Source organism: Prenolepis imparis, unplaced genomic scaffold (assembly GCF_030444845.1).
Source record: "Prenolepis imparis isolate NDT839.2.m4 unplaced genomic scaffold, iyPreImpa1.0 SCAF_16, whole genome shotgun sequence".
Classification (NCBI taxonomy): domain Eukaryota; kingdom Metazoa; phylum Arthropoda; class Insecta; order Hymenoptera; family Formicidae; genus Prenolepis; species Prenolepis imparis.
Window position 1 is genome coordinate 48,839 of NW_028141174.1, and position 17,730 is coordinate 66,568.

Sequence of the window (17,730 nt, forward strand, 5' to 3'; positions counted from 1 at the left end):
AACTACAGACTTTAAGCTTTATTTTTGTGTTTTAAACATCTCGATATCATAATTATTAGCTGAGTTATAAATTCTTGAAATTTTACAATTTTTTACTACTTTCTAAGTGTACGTTTTTTTTTGGTTGAGTGTATTTCGCTGAAATATTTTATTTTATTAATATATTATAAGACTGTAAACATCAACGTGTAAAAAACATTATCAAGAAAAAAAACAAAAAATAAAGAAAGCTGTAAATATTAGATTTACTGACTTCACCGATTTCAACGACTTTGACATATGTTGTTGTTAAGAGATCGATGGAGAAAATCGGGGTTAGTTTGAAAAAAAAATTCTTGAGTTAATTTTTTGAACTATTGCACATTTATTCAGAATCAATGCCCGCTTTCCGCTTATTGCTCCAAGAGTTCGCAGAAGACTGACGAGGAAACGGTGAGATAATTCCTCGAAGGTACGGTGATAAAAACGCGGAGTTACCGTGTGTCTATATTTGGCTTTATTTTGACGCGCGAACAGGACGACAACAATGCGAGAGTCGAATGAAGAGGCTTAAAGTGCGATAGGTTAATGTGATTTTTCGGAACATTCCGCCCGCCTCGGTATTGAGGGATCAATGCTGACTTTAATTTAACTAGAACAAAATGCAGAGATTTTGAGTCGCATAAATTTAATTATGGCGAGGGTTAGCATTGAGGGTAAGAATGGGTATAATTATTCTTATTTTTGATACATTGAGATAGCGCGAATCATAGAGTCATTTAAACGAGTGTGTATCGCAAGCGGAGATTCAAAAATAATCAAGGCATCAAAGTTGTTTAAGTACAAAAGGCAAAAGAAAAACAAAACAAACAAAAATTTTTAGTGACGCGAGTATACATAAATACATTGAATTTTTTTTTTTTTTTTTTAATATAAACAGAAACATTTGTAATTAGGCAAGAGTTGAAAGACTATTTATGAGATGTTAAGTTGCGATCGGAAACGGGCATAATTTTACAATCGGTCGCTTGAACATAGAATTTGCGGTACGGACGGTTACGACTCGGATGAGTCCGTCATGACCGGCGTGTGTTTCGGTGACGCGTCCTAGAAGCCATTTGGAGGGTGGATATCTCTCATCGATTAACAAGACGAGCGATCCGACGGTAATTTGTTTCATCGGATGTTTCCATTTAAAAATGTCTTGGAGTCTCTGTAAATACTTTCGACACTATCTATACCAGAACTGCTGAATGATTTGTTGTAGAAGTTGCCAGCAGGAGAGTCGCGTCGTGTTTTCTTCTTTGAGCGAAGGTTCCGGGACCGTGGAAAGAGCGCTACCTGTTTAAAAATGTGCAGGAGTGAAGGCTTCGAGATCTGCCAGATCGTCTGATAAAGGACAGAGCGGACGGGAGTTGAGGATGGCTTCGATTTGAATAAGGAGGATGGTAAACTCCTCGTAGGTCAGAAGCGAATCGCTTATTAACCGTCGAAGGTAAAACTTCACCGATTTGACAGCGGCCTCTCATTTTTCCGTCAAAGTAAGGCGCGACAGAAAGATTGAACCGCCACTCGGTTCCGGAAGATGCGAGCTCGTTGGTGATGTCGGATAGTTCCTGCGAGGCGGCATTGAACATCCGGCGTAGCTCAGCGTCGGCACCGACAAAATTAGTGCCGCAGTCACTATTGAGTGATGAACAGATGCCGCGTCGACCTGCAAATCTTCGATAAGCAGCGATAAAACCTTCAGCGGAGTAATTGGTGGCGAGTTCGAGATGCATGGCGGAGGTGGAGAAGCAAACGAACAGAATGAGGAATCCCTTGTACGTACGGCCTCTCCGTCCGCGCCAGGTTTGGAGCAAGAACGGGCCAGCGTAATCCACCCCTGAGTTCGAAAATGGCCTTGATGGAATGACTCGGGGTTGAGTTCTTCCATGAGCTCTTTACCGGCGGTGGCGCGGAATGGTGTACAGCAAATACAACGTCGCACGAAAGATTTGACCGGAGATCGACCCCTCAGAATCCAAAAGCGCTGTCTTAACACTGACAGCATAAGCTGAACGCCGCCGTGGAGCGTTTTTGTGTGTGTCTCGTTGAGGATGAGGCGAGTGAACGCGGATTCTCGCGGAACCAAAATTGGATGCTTCGCGTCAGGTTCGAGATGAGAATTCCGAAGCTATCCACCGACGCGTAAGATACCGCATTCGTCCACGAACGGCACGAGACGTAAAAGAGGGTGAGATTTCGCGAGACTTCTATTGTTAGTGATGATCGCAATTTCTTCCGAGAAGTATTCGGTTTGAGTTTGTTTGACCCAAAATATTTCAGCGTTGCGAATTTCTGACGGTGTTAAAGATCGAGAGTAGATGGGAATTCGAAGCTTTCTGAAACACGAAGTAGCGCGAGTAAGCCATGCCGTAATTCGAGTTAATCGTAATAGTGTTGAATAGCGATGAACGAGGTCCCACGATGCTGGTCGTTGAGTCGCGAGAGTTACTCGGGACGATCGCTCTTCCAAGTCATCGTCAGAGTTGAGTAGCATTGTCGTTGAAAGCCAATTCATCGACGGTTGAGAAAGCCAGTGAGGTCCGGTCCACCAAAGCTTATGGTTTTGAAGATCCTTTGGCGGTAGGCCGCGGGATGCGCAGTCGGCGGAATTCTAAATGCCCGCGACGTGATGCTAGCAAGCTGACGGAATGAGTTCGTGAATAAGCGCGACGCGATTAGCGACGAAGTCCTTCCATCGAGAGAAGTGTCCTTTGATCCATGTAAGCGCAACTGTTGAATCGATCCATAAGTGTATCGGCGCGTTCTTCAAAGTGAGTGCGGTTCGAATAAGGGAGGCGAGGCGAACGAGCAGAACGGCGGCGGACAATTCGAGTCGCGGAATAGTCACTCTTTTAAGCGGTGCTACTTTGCTTTTTGCGGCGATTAACGAGACCTGCGCGTGATGAGATTCGTCGAGAACACGTGCGTAAATGACGGTATCGAGCGCGGTTTGAGACGAGTCCGAAAATCCATGCAGCTCCACTGTGATTGAAGCCAACGAAGTTCCGAGCCACCTCGAAATCGGAACAGAGGTTGACTCGAGTGCTTCCTCGAATTCCCGCCATCGTTGAGCGTCAGTTTCTGATAATGGATCGTCCCAGTCAAGCTTGAATTTCCAGAGATCTTGCAGGAACATCTTGGGCACGATGGTGATCGGTGTGATCCATTCGAGTGGATCGAAGATTTGAGCAACTCGTGATCGTGAGATGACACTGCGTTTCGTGATGGTCGTAGTGAGTGAAGAGGAAAACCGTGGACGTATCAAGAAGATGTCGGATGACGGATTCCACGATAGCCCGAGGGCGCGAGTGAACGATTCAGAGTAAAAATCTCTGGTCGTTGCTTTCGCGTGACGATGAGCGTTGATGTCGGCAATAATTGCGGGTTCATTGGTTGTCCATTTGTGTAACGAGAAGCCGCCCGTCATGAGGAGTTGATCGACCTGCGCGGCCTTGGCTTGAGCAAGAGAAATGGTGTCTGCTCCTGAGAGCACGTCGTCGACGTACATTTCGTGCAGGATGACGTCAGAGGCGAGGGGAAAACGCAGGTTCTCGTCGTGTGCGAGTTGGCGAAGCACTCGAATCGCGAGATACGGAGCACAAGCTAGGCCATACGTCACCGTATTAAGCTGATATTCTGCTGGCGGTCCCGATACGCTCCAGAGAATTTTTTGATAACGCCGGTCGTCCGGATGCACGGTAATCTGGCGATACATTTTGGCAATGTCGGCGCAAAAGACGTACCGGTAAGATCGCCAGCGGAGCAGAACTTCAAAAATGTCTCGTTGTAATTTGGGACCGATAAGTAGGCAGTCATTAAGCGAGCCATTTGAAGTGCGGCACGAACCATTGAAGACGACACGTAATTTCGTTGTGGAGCTGCTCTCGCGAAAGACGCCGTGATGCGGCAGGAAGTAATCCTGTGTGGAAGTTGACCGTGCGGATGATACACGTGACATATGGTCGAGGTCCTCATATTCAAGTAAGAAGTCCGAATGAAGACGAGAAAAAGTGTGATCGGATGCGAGACGTCGCTGTAGTCGAAGCACCATGCGATGCGCAGAGAGGAAGGACGACCCGATGTTCGGCGGCGTTAAGCGAAACGGTAATCGGACTACGTACCGGCCTGATGGGCTGCGAGTATGCGTAGCGAGAAAATGTTTGCATTTCTCCTCGGCGCTGAGTCGAGCGTTCTTAGCCGAAGGAACCTCTTCTTGAGCCCAGAATTTGCACAGGAAATCATTGAGCTCATGATCTGGAACTCCGGCGAAGGCGTGATTGACGGGCGCAATCCTCATTTCGTTTGGACCCGTGGAATCAAAGAGAATCCATTCTAGAGCTGTGTCCTGAGCAATTGGTTGATCGACGGCGTCCCGAATGATAGCAGGACGCAAGAGATGTCCGATAACTTCGGCGCCGAGAACGAGATCAACTTTGTTTGGAGTAGAAAACGTTGGATCATCGAGCGAAAGACCTTGTATGTGGTTCTAGGAATCCGTGATGAGAGGCGTGGACGGGATACATTCTGTGAGCGCAAGCAGGATATGCGCGAGAACCTCGAACTCGATTGACGGATGAGCTTAAGCGCAGAGACAGAGCTTCCCGAGTTGATCCAGCTGAGCGAGAACCAATGCCGAGAATCGGAATGTTGGAGTGACATCGAGGAAGTCGAAGGAATTGCGCTAATGATTCGCGTACAAACGACAGCTCCGATCCTTGGTCGAGCAATGCGCAAGCGAAAATGCGTTGTCCTGAATCCAACATGATGTATAGAAGAGCGGTGGCGAGTAACGTCAGCGAACGAATTGAGCAGTGATTTGTAGCAGCATGTACAGAATTCGTCGCTTGCACCGTTGATGCCGCCGGCTGAGAGGCGGCGGATGTTGCACCGCCCGATGAGGGTGCCGCGGACGCGAAAGTTGAGGAGGCGAGGTGAATGAGCGTGTGATGATGTCCATTGCAAACGCGGCATCGTTTGCTTGTACGACACTCATTTAATTTATGTGAACCGAGACAATTACAACAAAGTCATTTCGAGTTAACGAATTCTCGGCGTTCAATCACCGGTTTTGCGCTAAATTCGGAGCATCGAGATATAATAGAGAATTGCGGTGATTGTTTATCAGAGCGGAGCGGAACCACTATTTCAAGAGCTCGCGTGCGTCCATCCAGAAATTCTTCGAGGTCAGAGAAAGTAGCGGGTTCCGTCGTATTTTCTTGGAGCAACTCCCACGCTTCGCGAGAGTCAGAATCTAGTCGTTTTGTGACGAAATATACGGAGAAATAATTTCACGATTCAACAGGAGCACCGAGTGACAATAATCCGCTAAGAGGTTTCTTAACGGTCGCTATTAAGTCCTTGAGATCGTCAACTGATGTATTGGTTGTATACCAAACAGCTGATCTAAATACGTGCCCACAAGGACGCGTTTGTTATCATATCGAGCGACTAAGGTGTCCCACGCACGCAAAAAGTTGTCGGCTGTAACGGTTAAATTTGAAATACGCCGAGCTGCTTCTCCAGAGACATGACCTTTTAGGTAGTGCATCTTTTTGACTGGTGGAATGTCATCATTGGAAACGATCATTGAATCGAATAAATCGCGAAAGGATGGCCACGAGTTGTAGTCACCGGAGAATTTAGGAAGCGCGATTTTTGGCAGCGCGCGAGTAGTGGAAATACGTTGAGAATCGAGCGTGGCATTCGCGTCCGAATCGTCTAGAGCTTTACGGAGAGCCAAAAGTTCATCTTTGTTTCCGAAATAGACAGCTTCACATTTGCCATAAAGATCCTTAGTGAAATAATCGTTTAATTTTAATTCCTCGTTTTGAGCAACGATTAACGCGGCGTGTGATAATTGGAATGCTTTCCAATGATTTTCCAGTGACTCGAGGCGCGTAGTGACGAAAACAAACGTAATTTTAGCCTTACCGAGTTTCGTAAGATTTTCGACGATTTTGCTGATGCGGTGATGCGTTTTGCGTTGCACTCGAATTGTGGCGTCGACAGTAGCCATGTTGATAGTTTGCCAAAATGACACTGCACGAAGAAAACGTGAGAAATTACACACTGAGCGAGCGAGTCACTGTTCGAGTTCTTCCGCAATCATTAATATCGTTATTTGAGAGTCACTGCGGCGCACTGTTCGAGAGATTTTGCACGAGAATCACTTTCCGTATAGAGAAAAAAAGAGAAATCCAGCTCGAAGGACCAAATGTTAAGAGATCGATGGAGAGAATCGGTTAGTTTGAAAAAGATTCTTGAGTTAATTTCTTGAACTACTGCACATTTATTCAGAATCAATGCCCGCTTTCCGCTTATTGCTCCGAGAGTTCGCAGAAGACTGATGAAGAAACGGTGAGATAATTCCTCGAAGGTACGGTGATAAAAACGCGGAGTCACCGTGTGTATTTAGGCTTTATTTTGACGCGCGAACAGGACGACTTCTTGCTTAACGACAATAATGCGAGAGTCGAACGAAGAGGCTTAAAGTGCGATAGGTTAATGTGATTTTTCGGAACAGTTGTCAAAGACATTAATCTGAGTAATTTCCAAAAGATTCTAATGGTCGCTCTTTGTGTTTATTACAAAATTATTAGCAATTAAATAATACAAGAACACGTATTAAATGCAATCTTCAAGCATCAGCCTTTTTATATTTAAGTAGTTAGTTGTATAGGTCAAAATATTTTTGGATTGGGAGAGCCTCTCCTCCACCCACCTTTATTCCTCCGCTTACTTTGCAATAACTACACAGACAATAATTTAATACTTATAACCAAATTTATAATCCTACTTACAAGGACAACGAGCAAATAAAACTAGTATAGGTAGCGCGTGCGTCTTTATTTTATTTTTCAATAATTAGTTTTCATAACATAACTTTATCATACATAGTCGAATTTGACGCAATATAAGCTGTAATATGAAAATTTTTTTCAAAATATTAAAAAGAAATAATAAGAGGTAAGGGTATTTTGAAAAATTTTACCATTTTTTCAAAATCCAGATACGCCATTATAAAGTACATTTAAAACCATAAAACTTTTGTTTAAACAATTTTTTCATATTTCTTTTGGTTTCGATGATATTCGCTTTGCAATGTAAAAACCGATTTTCTTTAAGGGATTGTTTTCACCTCTAAAACTGTTTTTTAGCACCAACAAAATCGTTTCGTTATTAGGACCTACTACTCTATAATTACGCAGTTTCAGATTTTTTTTAATTATCGAGTTGCCGTATGTCCCTTATTAGTTTATATTGCAGCTGTATCCTTTTCTTTCCATTTCTTAATATAAAGTTAGTAATTCATATGGAAATATATGTAGTTTTATATTCTATACAACTATAAGTTACTATCTTTAATTGCTACTTTATAATAAACGAGCGACAATCAAAACTTTTTATAAGTTACTCAAAGCCATGTCTTCGACAACATACACATGTCAAGATTATTGAAATCAGCGATTATTGAGATCGGCGTTTTTATATCAACATTTATATAGAAAAAACTCATTTTCTTACTTTTTCGATTTCTTGTTTTTTTTCTTCATAATGATATTCTCATATATTGATGTTTACAGTGTTTACAATCTAGTAACACATTAGTGAAATAAAATCTTTTAAAAAAATATTTTTAACTTTAAGTTTTTTTATATAGAAATATTAAAAATAGTTTATTTAGTCAGATTAACATTTGAATGTCTTAAAAACTAGAAGTTTCCGCATATTTGCACTTGTAGCATTCGATTACATTTAGTAAGTGCTACGTGTTTGTTAAATTTCATCAAAATTGAGCCTGAGTCGGATATAGAAGTCTTATTCAATTGTATAATGTCCGTATCCAAATTAGTATCCAATAATTTTGTGTTTAATCGAGTCAATGTCCAGTCTCAATGTATTCAACAGTATTATATCTGACCGAGTAATTTTCAATTGTTACGTGATCAAATAGACGTGAGTTAATATTGTTACATCTGTTAATATTATAAATCGGGAATAGATAGGCTATTCGAGCCGTACGCGGATGTCGGTGCGTCGATTCCAATGGAAATTAATTTTTCATTGGAATTAACTAATTGTGCACGGGGCACACATTTTGCTTGGTACACCGCCAAGACTTTATTAAGGAACAATCTCAATTCGAGATTTTTAATTCCAAAGATCCCCTCTAACCCCCCTACAGAATTATAGGCGAGAAAAATATAGATCCGAAAGTCGTTGAATCGGGAATATATTCTTAGTGTTAATATTATTATTATACATACATTTAAACCTGTATTGTAAATTTAAATTAGGAATGTAAAATATTGTAGAATTGAACTTTTAACGCTGCATTGGTCACGCATAAATGCCAGTGTTAAGATTTGGTTTCTATGCTTAAATGGTATTGAAACTCTATTTCCCGTCAAGACTAGAATCAATAATATTAATTTTTCTTTTATTATATAGTTTTCGCGGCAAAGGATCCTGGAAACGCTATTTTGACGCTGCAAAGGCTGATCCTATTCTGGACACAGAAAGTATTGCACGCACTATTATTCCAACGATTGATACAATCAAATATCAAAATATGATGTCTATGCATATCAAGAATCAACGATGTTTTCTACTTTATGGTGATACCGGCACTGGCAAAAGTCTTTATTTGAAAGATTTATTAACTAATAAGCTTAACGAAGATGAGTATCTGCCCAATCTTATCACTTTTGCACCAAGAATCACAGCAGCACAAACACAAGAATTGGTGCTACTAAAACTGCATAAGAAACGAGGAAATCAATTTACACCGCCGATTGGCAAGCGCTGCGTTGTTTTTATTGATGAAATAAACATGCCAGCAAAAGAAGTTTATGGTGCTCAACCGCCAATCGAGCTATTACGTCAGTTTTTGGATTATGGCATTTGGTTTGATCTGAAGAAACCAGAAATGATCACCATTTTGGATACTATGTTCATATGCGCGATGGCGCTGCCTGGCGGCAGCAGACAGGAGATCTATCAGCGGTTTTTGCGTCATTTCAACCTGTTTAATGTATGCAAATTTTCAAGTGATAGTTTATTTAGAATTTTTACAAACCTCACATTTATTGGATTAAAACGAAATGGTTTTACCGCTGGTGTATTACCGATTGTCAATGACTTAATAAATGCCACCTTGCACGTTTTTGACAACGTAATCCAACATTTGCGACCGACACCACTCAAGCCTCACTATCTCTTTAATGTGCGCGACTTTGTACGAGTGATAACTGGTTGCACATTATTGAAAAAAGAGTCTGCAGATAGCAGCAGAACAGTCTTTAGTAAACTATGGGTGCATGAAGTGCTTCGTGTTTTTGGCGATCGTTTGATTGACCAGTCCGACCAAAACTGGTTATTTTATACGATCAAGAATACAGTGGAGACTATATTGAAAGAACGTTTCGACATTATGTTTGATTATCTACCCAAATTCCAAGACGAAATCACGGAGTCGAGTTTGGATAATCTAATATTCAGCTTCATGGACGTTGAAGTTATACCAGAAGATCGGCGATATGAAGAGATTTCTTCAATAGAAGAATACCAACAAGTAGTTTCTTCGTTTCTGGTGGAATACAATGATACACATCGCGATAAGATTGACATCGTACTCTTTCGTTATGCGCTTAAGCATCTCACCAGAATTTGCCGTGTTTTGACAATTCCATGCGGAAATATGCTACTGATCGGTACTGGCGGATCAGGAAGACAGAGTTTAACAAAACTCTCTGCCGCAATGAACAAATATGATCTTTGTCAGCCGGAGATTACTAGTATATATGGCATGCAAGAATGGCGAGAGGAAATTAAGAATGTCCTCAGGTTAGATGTGATTTATACACATAACTATTATACTGAAATATTAATTGCAATAAATAATTAAAAAGAATTATTATTTTTTGCAATATTTATGATATCACAAAATTATTATTGATTTTATACAGATATTAAATTTTTTATTTTTTACTCAATATTTATACACATATGTATGTATATACGCGCGTGCGTGTGTGTGTGTGTGTGTGCGCGCGCGCGCGTGTGTGTGTGCAAAAAGTGTAGAAACTCCTTAATTTTATGAAAACTACATTTTTCGAGAAAAATGTTTCATACAAAAGTTATAGGATTTAAAAACATATATTTATTAGCCTTATCAGTTTGACTTTGAATGACGTAATTTAAGGTCATTTTAAGGTCAACTCGACTTTTTTTAATGGAACTACTCTAAGTGTATTATGTATATAATAAATTTTTTGTAACATTCTGCATAAAAAACATAAAGGTAAAATAGCCATAAATTAAACTATGAAATTAAATTATTAAAATTAAATTATGAGATATTTTATATTTTAATCTGACATATTTTATATAAAAAAAAATAGTAAGTAAATTAAATATTTTATAGAAAAATGTTTCAAATAAAAGTTGTAAAGTTTTAAATGACGCATTAAGTAATGTTATTGTGACTATAAATAGCATTGTTAAGGCCACGTAAAATTTACTTTGAATTTTTTAAATGAATCCTTATTTGTGATTGCATATTTTTGTAGCTTATTTTAAGAACTTTTCAAAACACTATAAAAAAGTTTTTTTCATTTTTAAGCATTTTTCGAATTATGAGGCTTGAATGAAAGATACAGTTCCGCACGTGCGCGCGCATGTGTGTGTGTATGTGTGTGTGCGTGTGTGTGTATGTTGTGAGAGTATATTTTGATTGATTGATCTATATTAGCTTTCTCAGCTATTTGTATACAAGTCTAGTTTACATTAATAATAACATACTTTTTTAACATTTTCTTAAACAACTCACTTCTTTCGCATTACCTTATCTTTACTGGTAAGGCATTATACATTTTCACTTTTTCATAAAACATACTCTTCTGCGTACTTGTAGTCCTACGAAATTGTATTACAATGTTCTTAGTCTGTCCTTAGTCATGTTTGTCTTTCACTCATATTTTATACTATTTGTAACCTATTTCTTATTGCTCGAGTAACATTTATCTTAAAATTTTAAAAATAAATATGCATACATTATAATATAGCCTCTGTTTTACAAACATAAACTACAGCACTTGCAGCATATGTTCCACTTTGGTACGCCTATCATATTACAATATGACTCTCATGGCCCGATTTTGCGCTATTTGCAATTTACTCAGCTATGTTTCTCCCATATCAATTAACATTGTCGCACAGTACTCAAAGTGTGATGCAATGATTGTCTTATATACAAGGTGTATCAGACCACACGTCCACCCCTTTTATTTTGGAAACGGCTCAAAATTATGAAAAACGACGAAATACATGTTTCATTATTTCGAGAGACTACTCTTTTAAGGGGGTTTCGATGATTGTCCCCCCAAGAGAGTGCCCCAGGAGGATCCCAACTTAAAAATTTTAAGTGGAACCACTCATATTGTAGTATATCGTTTATAAGGGCATAAAAAAAGAAAATTTTTGGCGCAAACTGGAGGTTGATACGTTGACCCGTTCAGAAGTTATTTAGAATCAAATTTCGAAAAAGGCCAATTAAAAAAAATCATAACTACCATTTGGAAAATCCTCAAAAAACGTTTGAGGTATGAAAGTGTTCATCTTTTTAAGTCTTTTCCATAAAAAATTCAGATTTGACCTTGATGTTATTTTCAGTTCAAAAAGAAATTCAAGCAAGACGTGAATTTAATAAGTTGCTTGAATTTCTTTTTTGAACTGAAAATAACATCAAGGTCAAATCTGAATTTTTTATGGAAAAGACTTAAAAAGATGAACACTTTCATACCTCAAACGTTTTTTTAGGATTTTCCAAATGGTAGTTATGATTTTTTTTAATTGGCCTTTTTCGAAATTTGATTCTAAATAACTTCTGAACGGGTCAACGTATCAACCTCCAGTTTGCGCCAAAAATTTTCTTTGTTTATGCCCTTTTAAACGATATACTACAATATGGGTAGTTCAATTAAAAATTTTTGAGTTGGGATCCCCCTGGAGCAATGCTGCATATTTGCAGACGCGACAACCACTTTGCAGTCAGTAGAGGGGGGGGGGGTAGTCAGGAAGCGCAAAGCGCACTGAAAAAATGAGGACACTCGCATGTATAATTAAACGCTCAGCGGGTGGCGGCTTCGAACATACAAGAGGACAGATATATATATTTTGCTCTTTATTAAAGTTAAGAATTTCGAGCGAATTTGGAATATTGGCGATGGCTAGTCGGATGCGATGCATTATGTGAAAAAAAGAAAATATAAAATATAAGAAATATATTTAATATTATAAAATATTAATAAAAGAAAAAATATATTTTAAATATATATAATATAAATAATTCACTTATAATTTAAAATTTTAATTAAAAACAATTATTAATTAATAATAATTATAATTAATAATTATAATTAATAATTATATTTTAGATTTAAAAATCCACTCTTGGCCAATATATACGCCTTTTTATTAAAAAAGATTTCTGATCTTTAAAGTAATAATTGTAATAAAATAATATTTTAATTTATAAATATTGTTAAATATTGTTATATAGTATAAATATTGTTAAGATTTCATTTTTTTATTTTCTATTTTGTATCATATAATATACGACGTACATATTGTTGCTCAACGCAACAATAACACAAGGGATCAGCTATGTCGGCAACATTTGCGTCTGCAGCATGTAGCTTTAAAATATTTTTATTTTTGTTTTACATTAGTAGTATATAATTTGTTGGTCGACATAAGAAACAAATGCTTTTCATTAATTTGCATGTTTATAGCTGTTTCTCCCGTCGTCTTTAATGCAGATTTAAATACGCAAATAGCATTAACAGAAACCGACGAAAATGCATTGCGTTTTTTCGTTTTTACATTATTTAAAAGAGAAAACATTTTCTCCGGATCGACATTAGAATTTGGAAGCGATCTAATAGTATTTATAACATTTTTTTAATTAGGATATTTAGCATTATTATTGATGTCTCGACGTTGTAAAATTTCTTTCCAAGCATTATCAAAATTTAATTTAGTGAGGTTTTGTTTTTCTTTCATTGTAAAATCTGATGCTAATGTAATACATTCTTTTTCTTAAAGCATCTTCATCAAAACCGCTAATAGTTTTAATCACAAAAGAAACATTATGGAATGTTGTTTCTCTATTATGAAAATGTGCCGACATAGCTGATCCCTCGTTTTATTAATGATGCATTTTATCTGAAAGACGTCATACTTATAAAGGATAAGCATGTAAGAATATTGTGTGTATACGTATATACACATACACACACACACACACACACACACACACACACACACACACACACATATATATATATTAATATACAGGGTGTCCCATTTTAATCTCCTCAGGCAAACATCTCGAAAAATATGGAAGATACGGAAGAATGTTTCAGACAAAAGTTGTAGGACTTGAAGGGGGACAGATGATGAAAATATGGACTTGACTTTGAGTGATCTATTGAAGGTCAGGTCAAGGTCATCGATGTTTTTTTAAATGGAACCTCCTATTTTTATTGCATATTCTTGTAGCCCTTGTCGAGACGTTTTCAAAACACTACCTATTGATGTCTGTTACATAAGCCGTTCCCAAGATACGAAGCTTCAAAGTTGACATATCATCGGCATTCGCATTATCCAATGTACACCGCGGGGAGGTTGTTCAGTCAAATTTGTACATCAAGTGGCCCTAAAAAGGGCAGACTTTGTGTGTGTATGTGTGTGTGTGTGTGCTTTTTTAGTAAAACTTTTCTCTAATCATTTTTCTTCTGGTTATTTTAATGTAAGGGAAAGAATAAGAAAATGGTAGAGAAAGAGAGATAAAAGTTTTACTAAAGAAGCACACACACACACACACACACATACACACACACACAATTTGACTGAATAACCTCCCCGCGGTGTACATTGGATAATGCAAATGCCGATGATATATCAACTTTGAAGCTTCGTATCTTGGGAACGGCTTGTGTAAGAGACATCAATAGGTAGTGTTTTGAAAACGTCTCGGCAAAAGCTACAAGAATATGCAATAAAAAATAGGGAGTTCAATTTAAAAAAACATCGATGACCTTGATCTGACCTTCAATAGGTCACTCAAAGTCAAGTCCATATTTTCATCATCTGTCCCCCTTCAAGTCCTACAACTTTTGTCTGAAACATTTTTTCGTATCTTCCATATTTTTCGAGATGTTTGTTTGGGGAGATTAAAATGGGACACCCTGTATATATATATTATATATTATATACATACATATATGCATATAATTGTATATATTGCGACGACTTTTTCTTCCAACTCGGCGCAAAGTCGAAAAAACGGAGCGGGGCCGTCGACAAAAAGTAAAAATTAAGGTTTACACGCCGCGGAAGCTAGGGTCTTGGTCGCTCCGCGCGTGCCGCAGCGGAACGCCAACCTGAATATTTGCGAGACACTAAAGAATTGGGCGCCAGACGCGGTCTTACACGCGTCAATCCGCGAGACACTAAAAATCCAACGCAAAACCCTTGGCCGAAATCCCGCTACGGGCCGATTAGCTCACCTAACGGTAGAGGGGCAGGGTGGTATTGCCGCGAAACCATTACGTCGCAAGATATCAAAATCGCGAAAGAAATCGTACGCCGTGCCTACAATTTGACGGGACGAGACGAGACGAGTCACGAAGAAAAATGACGACTCGAGATAATTAACAATAATAACAATGAAACTTTATTGTACAGAAATAAAGACAAAAAAATAGGACAGTAACAAGTGAATATGAAATAGCGAAAGTATTCTTTCGATTACGAATAGTAATAATAAAGTTGAGTTATCAAAAAAAGATATAAGACAATAACGGAACTAATCTTACTAATCACAATAAGAATAATAACGAAAGTACGCAATACAAAAAAAGAAAACCGAAGAATGATCACTGTTATTGCCGGATAATCTTTCGTGGCGCGATCGGATAGATTCCCGACGGTACGTGGCCGGAATCTCACTCGCTATCTCTCTCGCTCTCGCAATCTCTCGCGTTCGCGCTCTCGCGCCGGTGGTCGAGAATAAGACGCGTCTTCGCTACGATATATAAACTTCACGCGAGCTCTATTCCCGACCGCTCATCCATCCGATCGAATATAAGTTCCGCGACAAGATTCTCACGCCGGCCACAACCGGTCACGACGACGACACTCGCTTGACAACGAGACGCAATGACATGCAATTACAACCACGCGAATGTACACGATACGCAATACCCGACCGAATCCCGGAGAGACGATAATGCCGCGTACTCGAACTCACGGACTGACGGTCTCGGAGGCTCTCGCCGCTTAATGCCGGTCGCTCGCAAACGCTAAATCACGAAATCTCGGGCAAAGCCCTCGCGAAAGTAGATATACTATGAGAGTTCTAACCCAGGTCCTCTGAGGGGGGTGCGGGGCGCGGGGGGTTCTCCGAGGCGAGGGGTATGACGTCACGCGGGGTGGGGGTATCTCGATGGTGCGGGGGCTGACGTCACGCGCGTGGAGGGGATGTTTCGACAAAGGAGGGGGAGTTTTCTGAGTGCAATATTTGTAGATGGTATCTTTACGACTTTTTTATGAGGGTTCTTAGACATTTTCCCAAAAAAGTATAGAACAAGCGCCGATGATTGACAATTTTGTACCCTCGTTAGTATAATTTTATTACGGAAGCGCCGATGTCCGGCTGCTCGAACTTGTCAACAGAGCGTTCTAGAATTCATAAAACAATGTTTTTTTTCCATTTTATGGACAAAATGTCCATTAAATGTCCATAAAATCATTAGGATATTATGGAAAGGAATGAAGATTTTAGGGCCAACGCTGCGACGAACATGTTGAAACGTGATTTAATAGGCCTCTACCTATTTGCGTTGACGTTCAGCAGCTTTGTACCCTCGCGGAAAATCTCCCATAAACGAGAGCGAAACATTTTTCTTAATATTTTTTTAAGGAAGAATGCAACGTATCGGGGCCAACGTTCGGCAGCTTGTGTCCTTACTCCTCTATCCATAAAACCGATATCTCGGGAAACTATCTTTTGAGATACGCCAAATGTTAGAAAAGGAGATAGAATTAGGTGAAATATATAAGGAGGATGAGAGCGCGTCAAACCATAGTACGATTTGAAAGCGCATAGATGCAGCGGTGAAAAAAGTTTAGTGGCTACTTTTCTTGTGTCAGAAGTGTTTGTGGCATAGTAGTGAGAAAAAAAATGGAAAACATTGAGCAGACTGAACGCGACCTGTTGGAGCGGTCCCATCAAGTCACCACCTTGGGTGAATATTTTGCATGGGCGCTGCGCTGTGAGGAATTTATCAAATTGCTCGAAGAAAACAGCCGTAATAAACGTCCGCGACTCTCGATTGGATATAGACAATCTTTGGTTGCTAGAATCGCGCGACTCGAGGGTGCAAAGACTCGATTGCAGAGACAGTTTATACCCAGTGGTGGTAATTACAGTGGTGGTAATTACAGTGGCGATAATAACACGGGAAGACTCGTTTGGCGAGAGATCGATACCGCGTTCGAAAATCGGATACTGACAGGTGCGGTGATTAACGCAGACTATATCGAACCGCGACAATTTTTGGAAGACGCTAGTAGTGTAGTACTCGAGTGCAAGATGTTATAAAAATACACAACTGTGCAAAAGTAAATATCGTGTTCAACGGTGAGTTTGTGACAGGTGATAAGCGCGCCAACAAAAGCATTAACACGCGAAATTATGAACTCTTTCGCACATCTGATTTACGCGAGTGGTATGAGCGGCACGTCATCGAATCCACTTTGGCGTCTCTTGAAGAGTTCCAGGAACATGATAGCGGATGGGCATTGTCACGAATCCTTGATCTTACGGTCAACATCAACAAGTGCAATCCTATGCGTGCTGGGTGTTATTTAAACTTGCCGCGAGAAATTGTGACGAAGAGAGCAGTGGTGAACGTGCGATCAACGGACAATGCATGTTTCGCATGGTCAGTGGTGGCCGCTCTGTACCCCGCAGAAAGACATGTGGAACGAGAATTTTCATATCCCCATTACACGACAGAGTTAAATCTTCAGGACATTGAGTTTCCGATGACGTTAAACCAAATTAAAAAGTTTGAACTGGCAAATAACATCTCAATCAACGTCTACAGCATTGAGAGAAAGAAGGAATTATCTATTCTTCCGATACAGCTCACCGACCGGAAGAGAGAAAAACATGTAAATATGCTGTATGTGGAGGAGGATGATAACATTGGGCATTTCGCGTATATCAAAAATCTGTCTCGCCACGTAAGCTCGCAAGTGAGCAAACACAATGGTCAAAAATATATCTGCGATCGGTACGTATATTTATTGCAAACTATATAATAATTGTAAATAAAATTGTAAATAAAATTGTAATTTTCATTTTACAGATGCTTGCACTTCTTTAATTTGAGCGAAAAATTGGAGGCTCACATTGCGGACTGTCGAGAAATGAACGACTGCGCTATCCGATTACCAAGTGATAAAGACAAGTGGCTCGACTTTGACAACTACAACAGAAAGGAGCGACTTCCCTTCGTGGTGTACGCCGACTTGGAGTGTGTGCTGAAGAAGACGCCGGAACATGCGTCATACTCCCAACATCACGAGGTATTCAGCATCACTTATTATATACATTGTTCGTACGACAAC

At 39.5% G+C, this 17,730-nt stretch overlaps 2 protein-coding genes across 2 annotated transcripts; both read right to left on the minus strand.

Annotated features, from left to right (window-relative positions):
- Positions 1–2,659: 2,659 nt before the first annotated feature.
- Positions 2,660–4,324, minus strand: LOC145946432 (uncharacterized). The gene has a single exon (XM_083056047.1). The coding sequence runs from the start codon at positions 4,322–4,324 to the stop codon at positions 2,660–2,662; it is 1,665 nt and encodes a 554-aa protein (XP_082912173.1).
- Positions 4,325–5,377: 1,053 nt separating this feature from the next.
- Positions 5,378–6,043, minus strand: LOC145946433 (uncharacterized). Its single transcript, XM_083056048.1, has one exon. The coding sequence runs from the start codon at positions 6,041–6,043 to the stop codon at positions 5,378–5,380; it is 666 nt and encodes a 221-aa protein (XP_082912174.1).
- Positions 6,044–17,730: the final 11,687 nt, after the last annotated feature.

What these genes read in the sequence shown, in the direction of transcription:
- LOC145946433 (XM_083056048.1), bottom strand. Translation starts at nt 6,043, where the DNA reads ATGGCTACTGTCGACGCCACAATTCGAGTGCAACGCAAAACGCATCAC.
- LOC145946432 (XM_083056047.1), bottom strand. Translation starts at nt 4,324, where the DNA reads ATGAGGATTGCGCCCGTCAATCACGCCTTCGCCGGAGTTCCAGATCAT.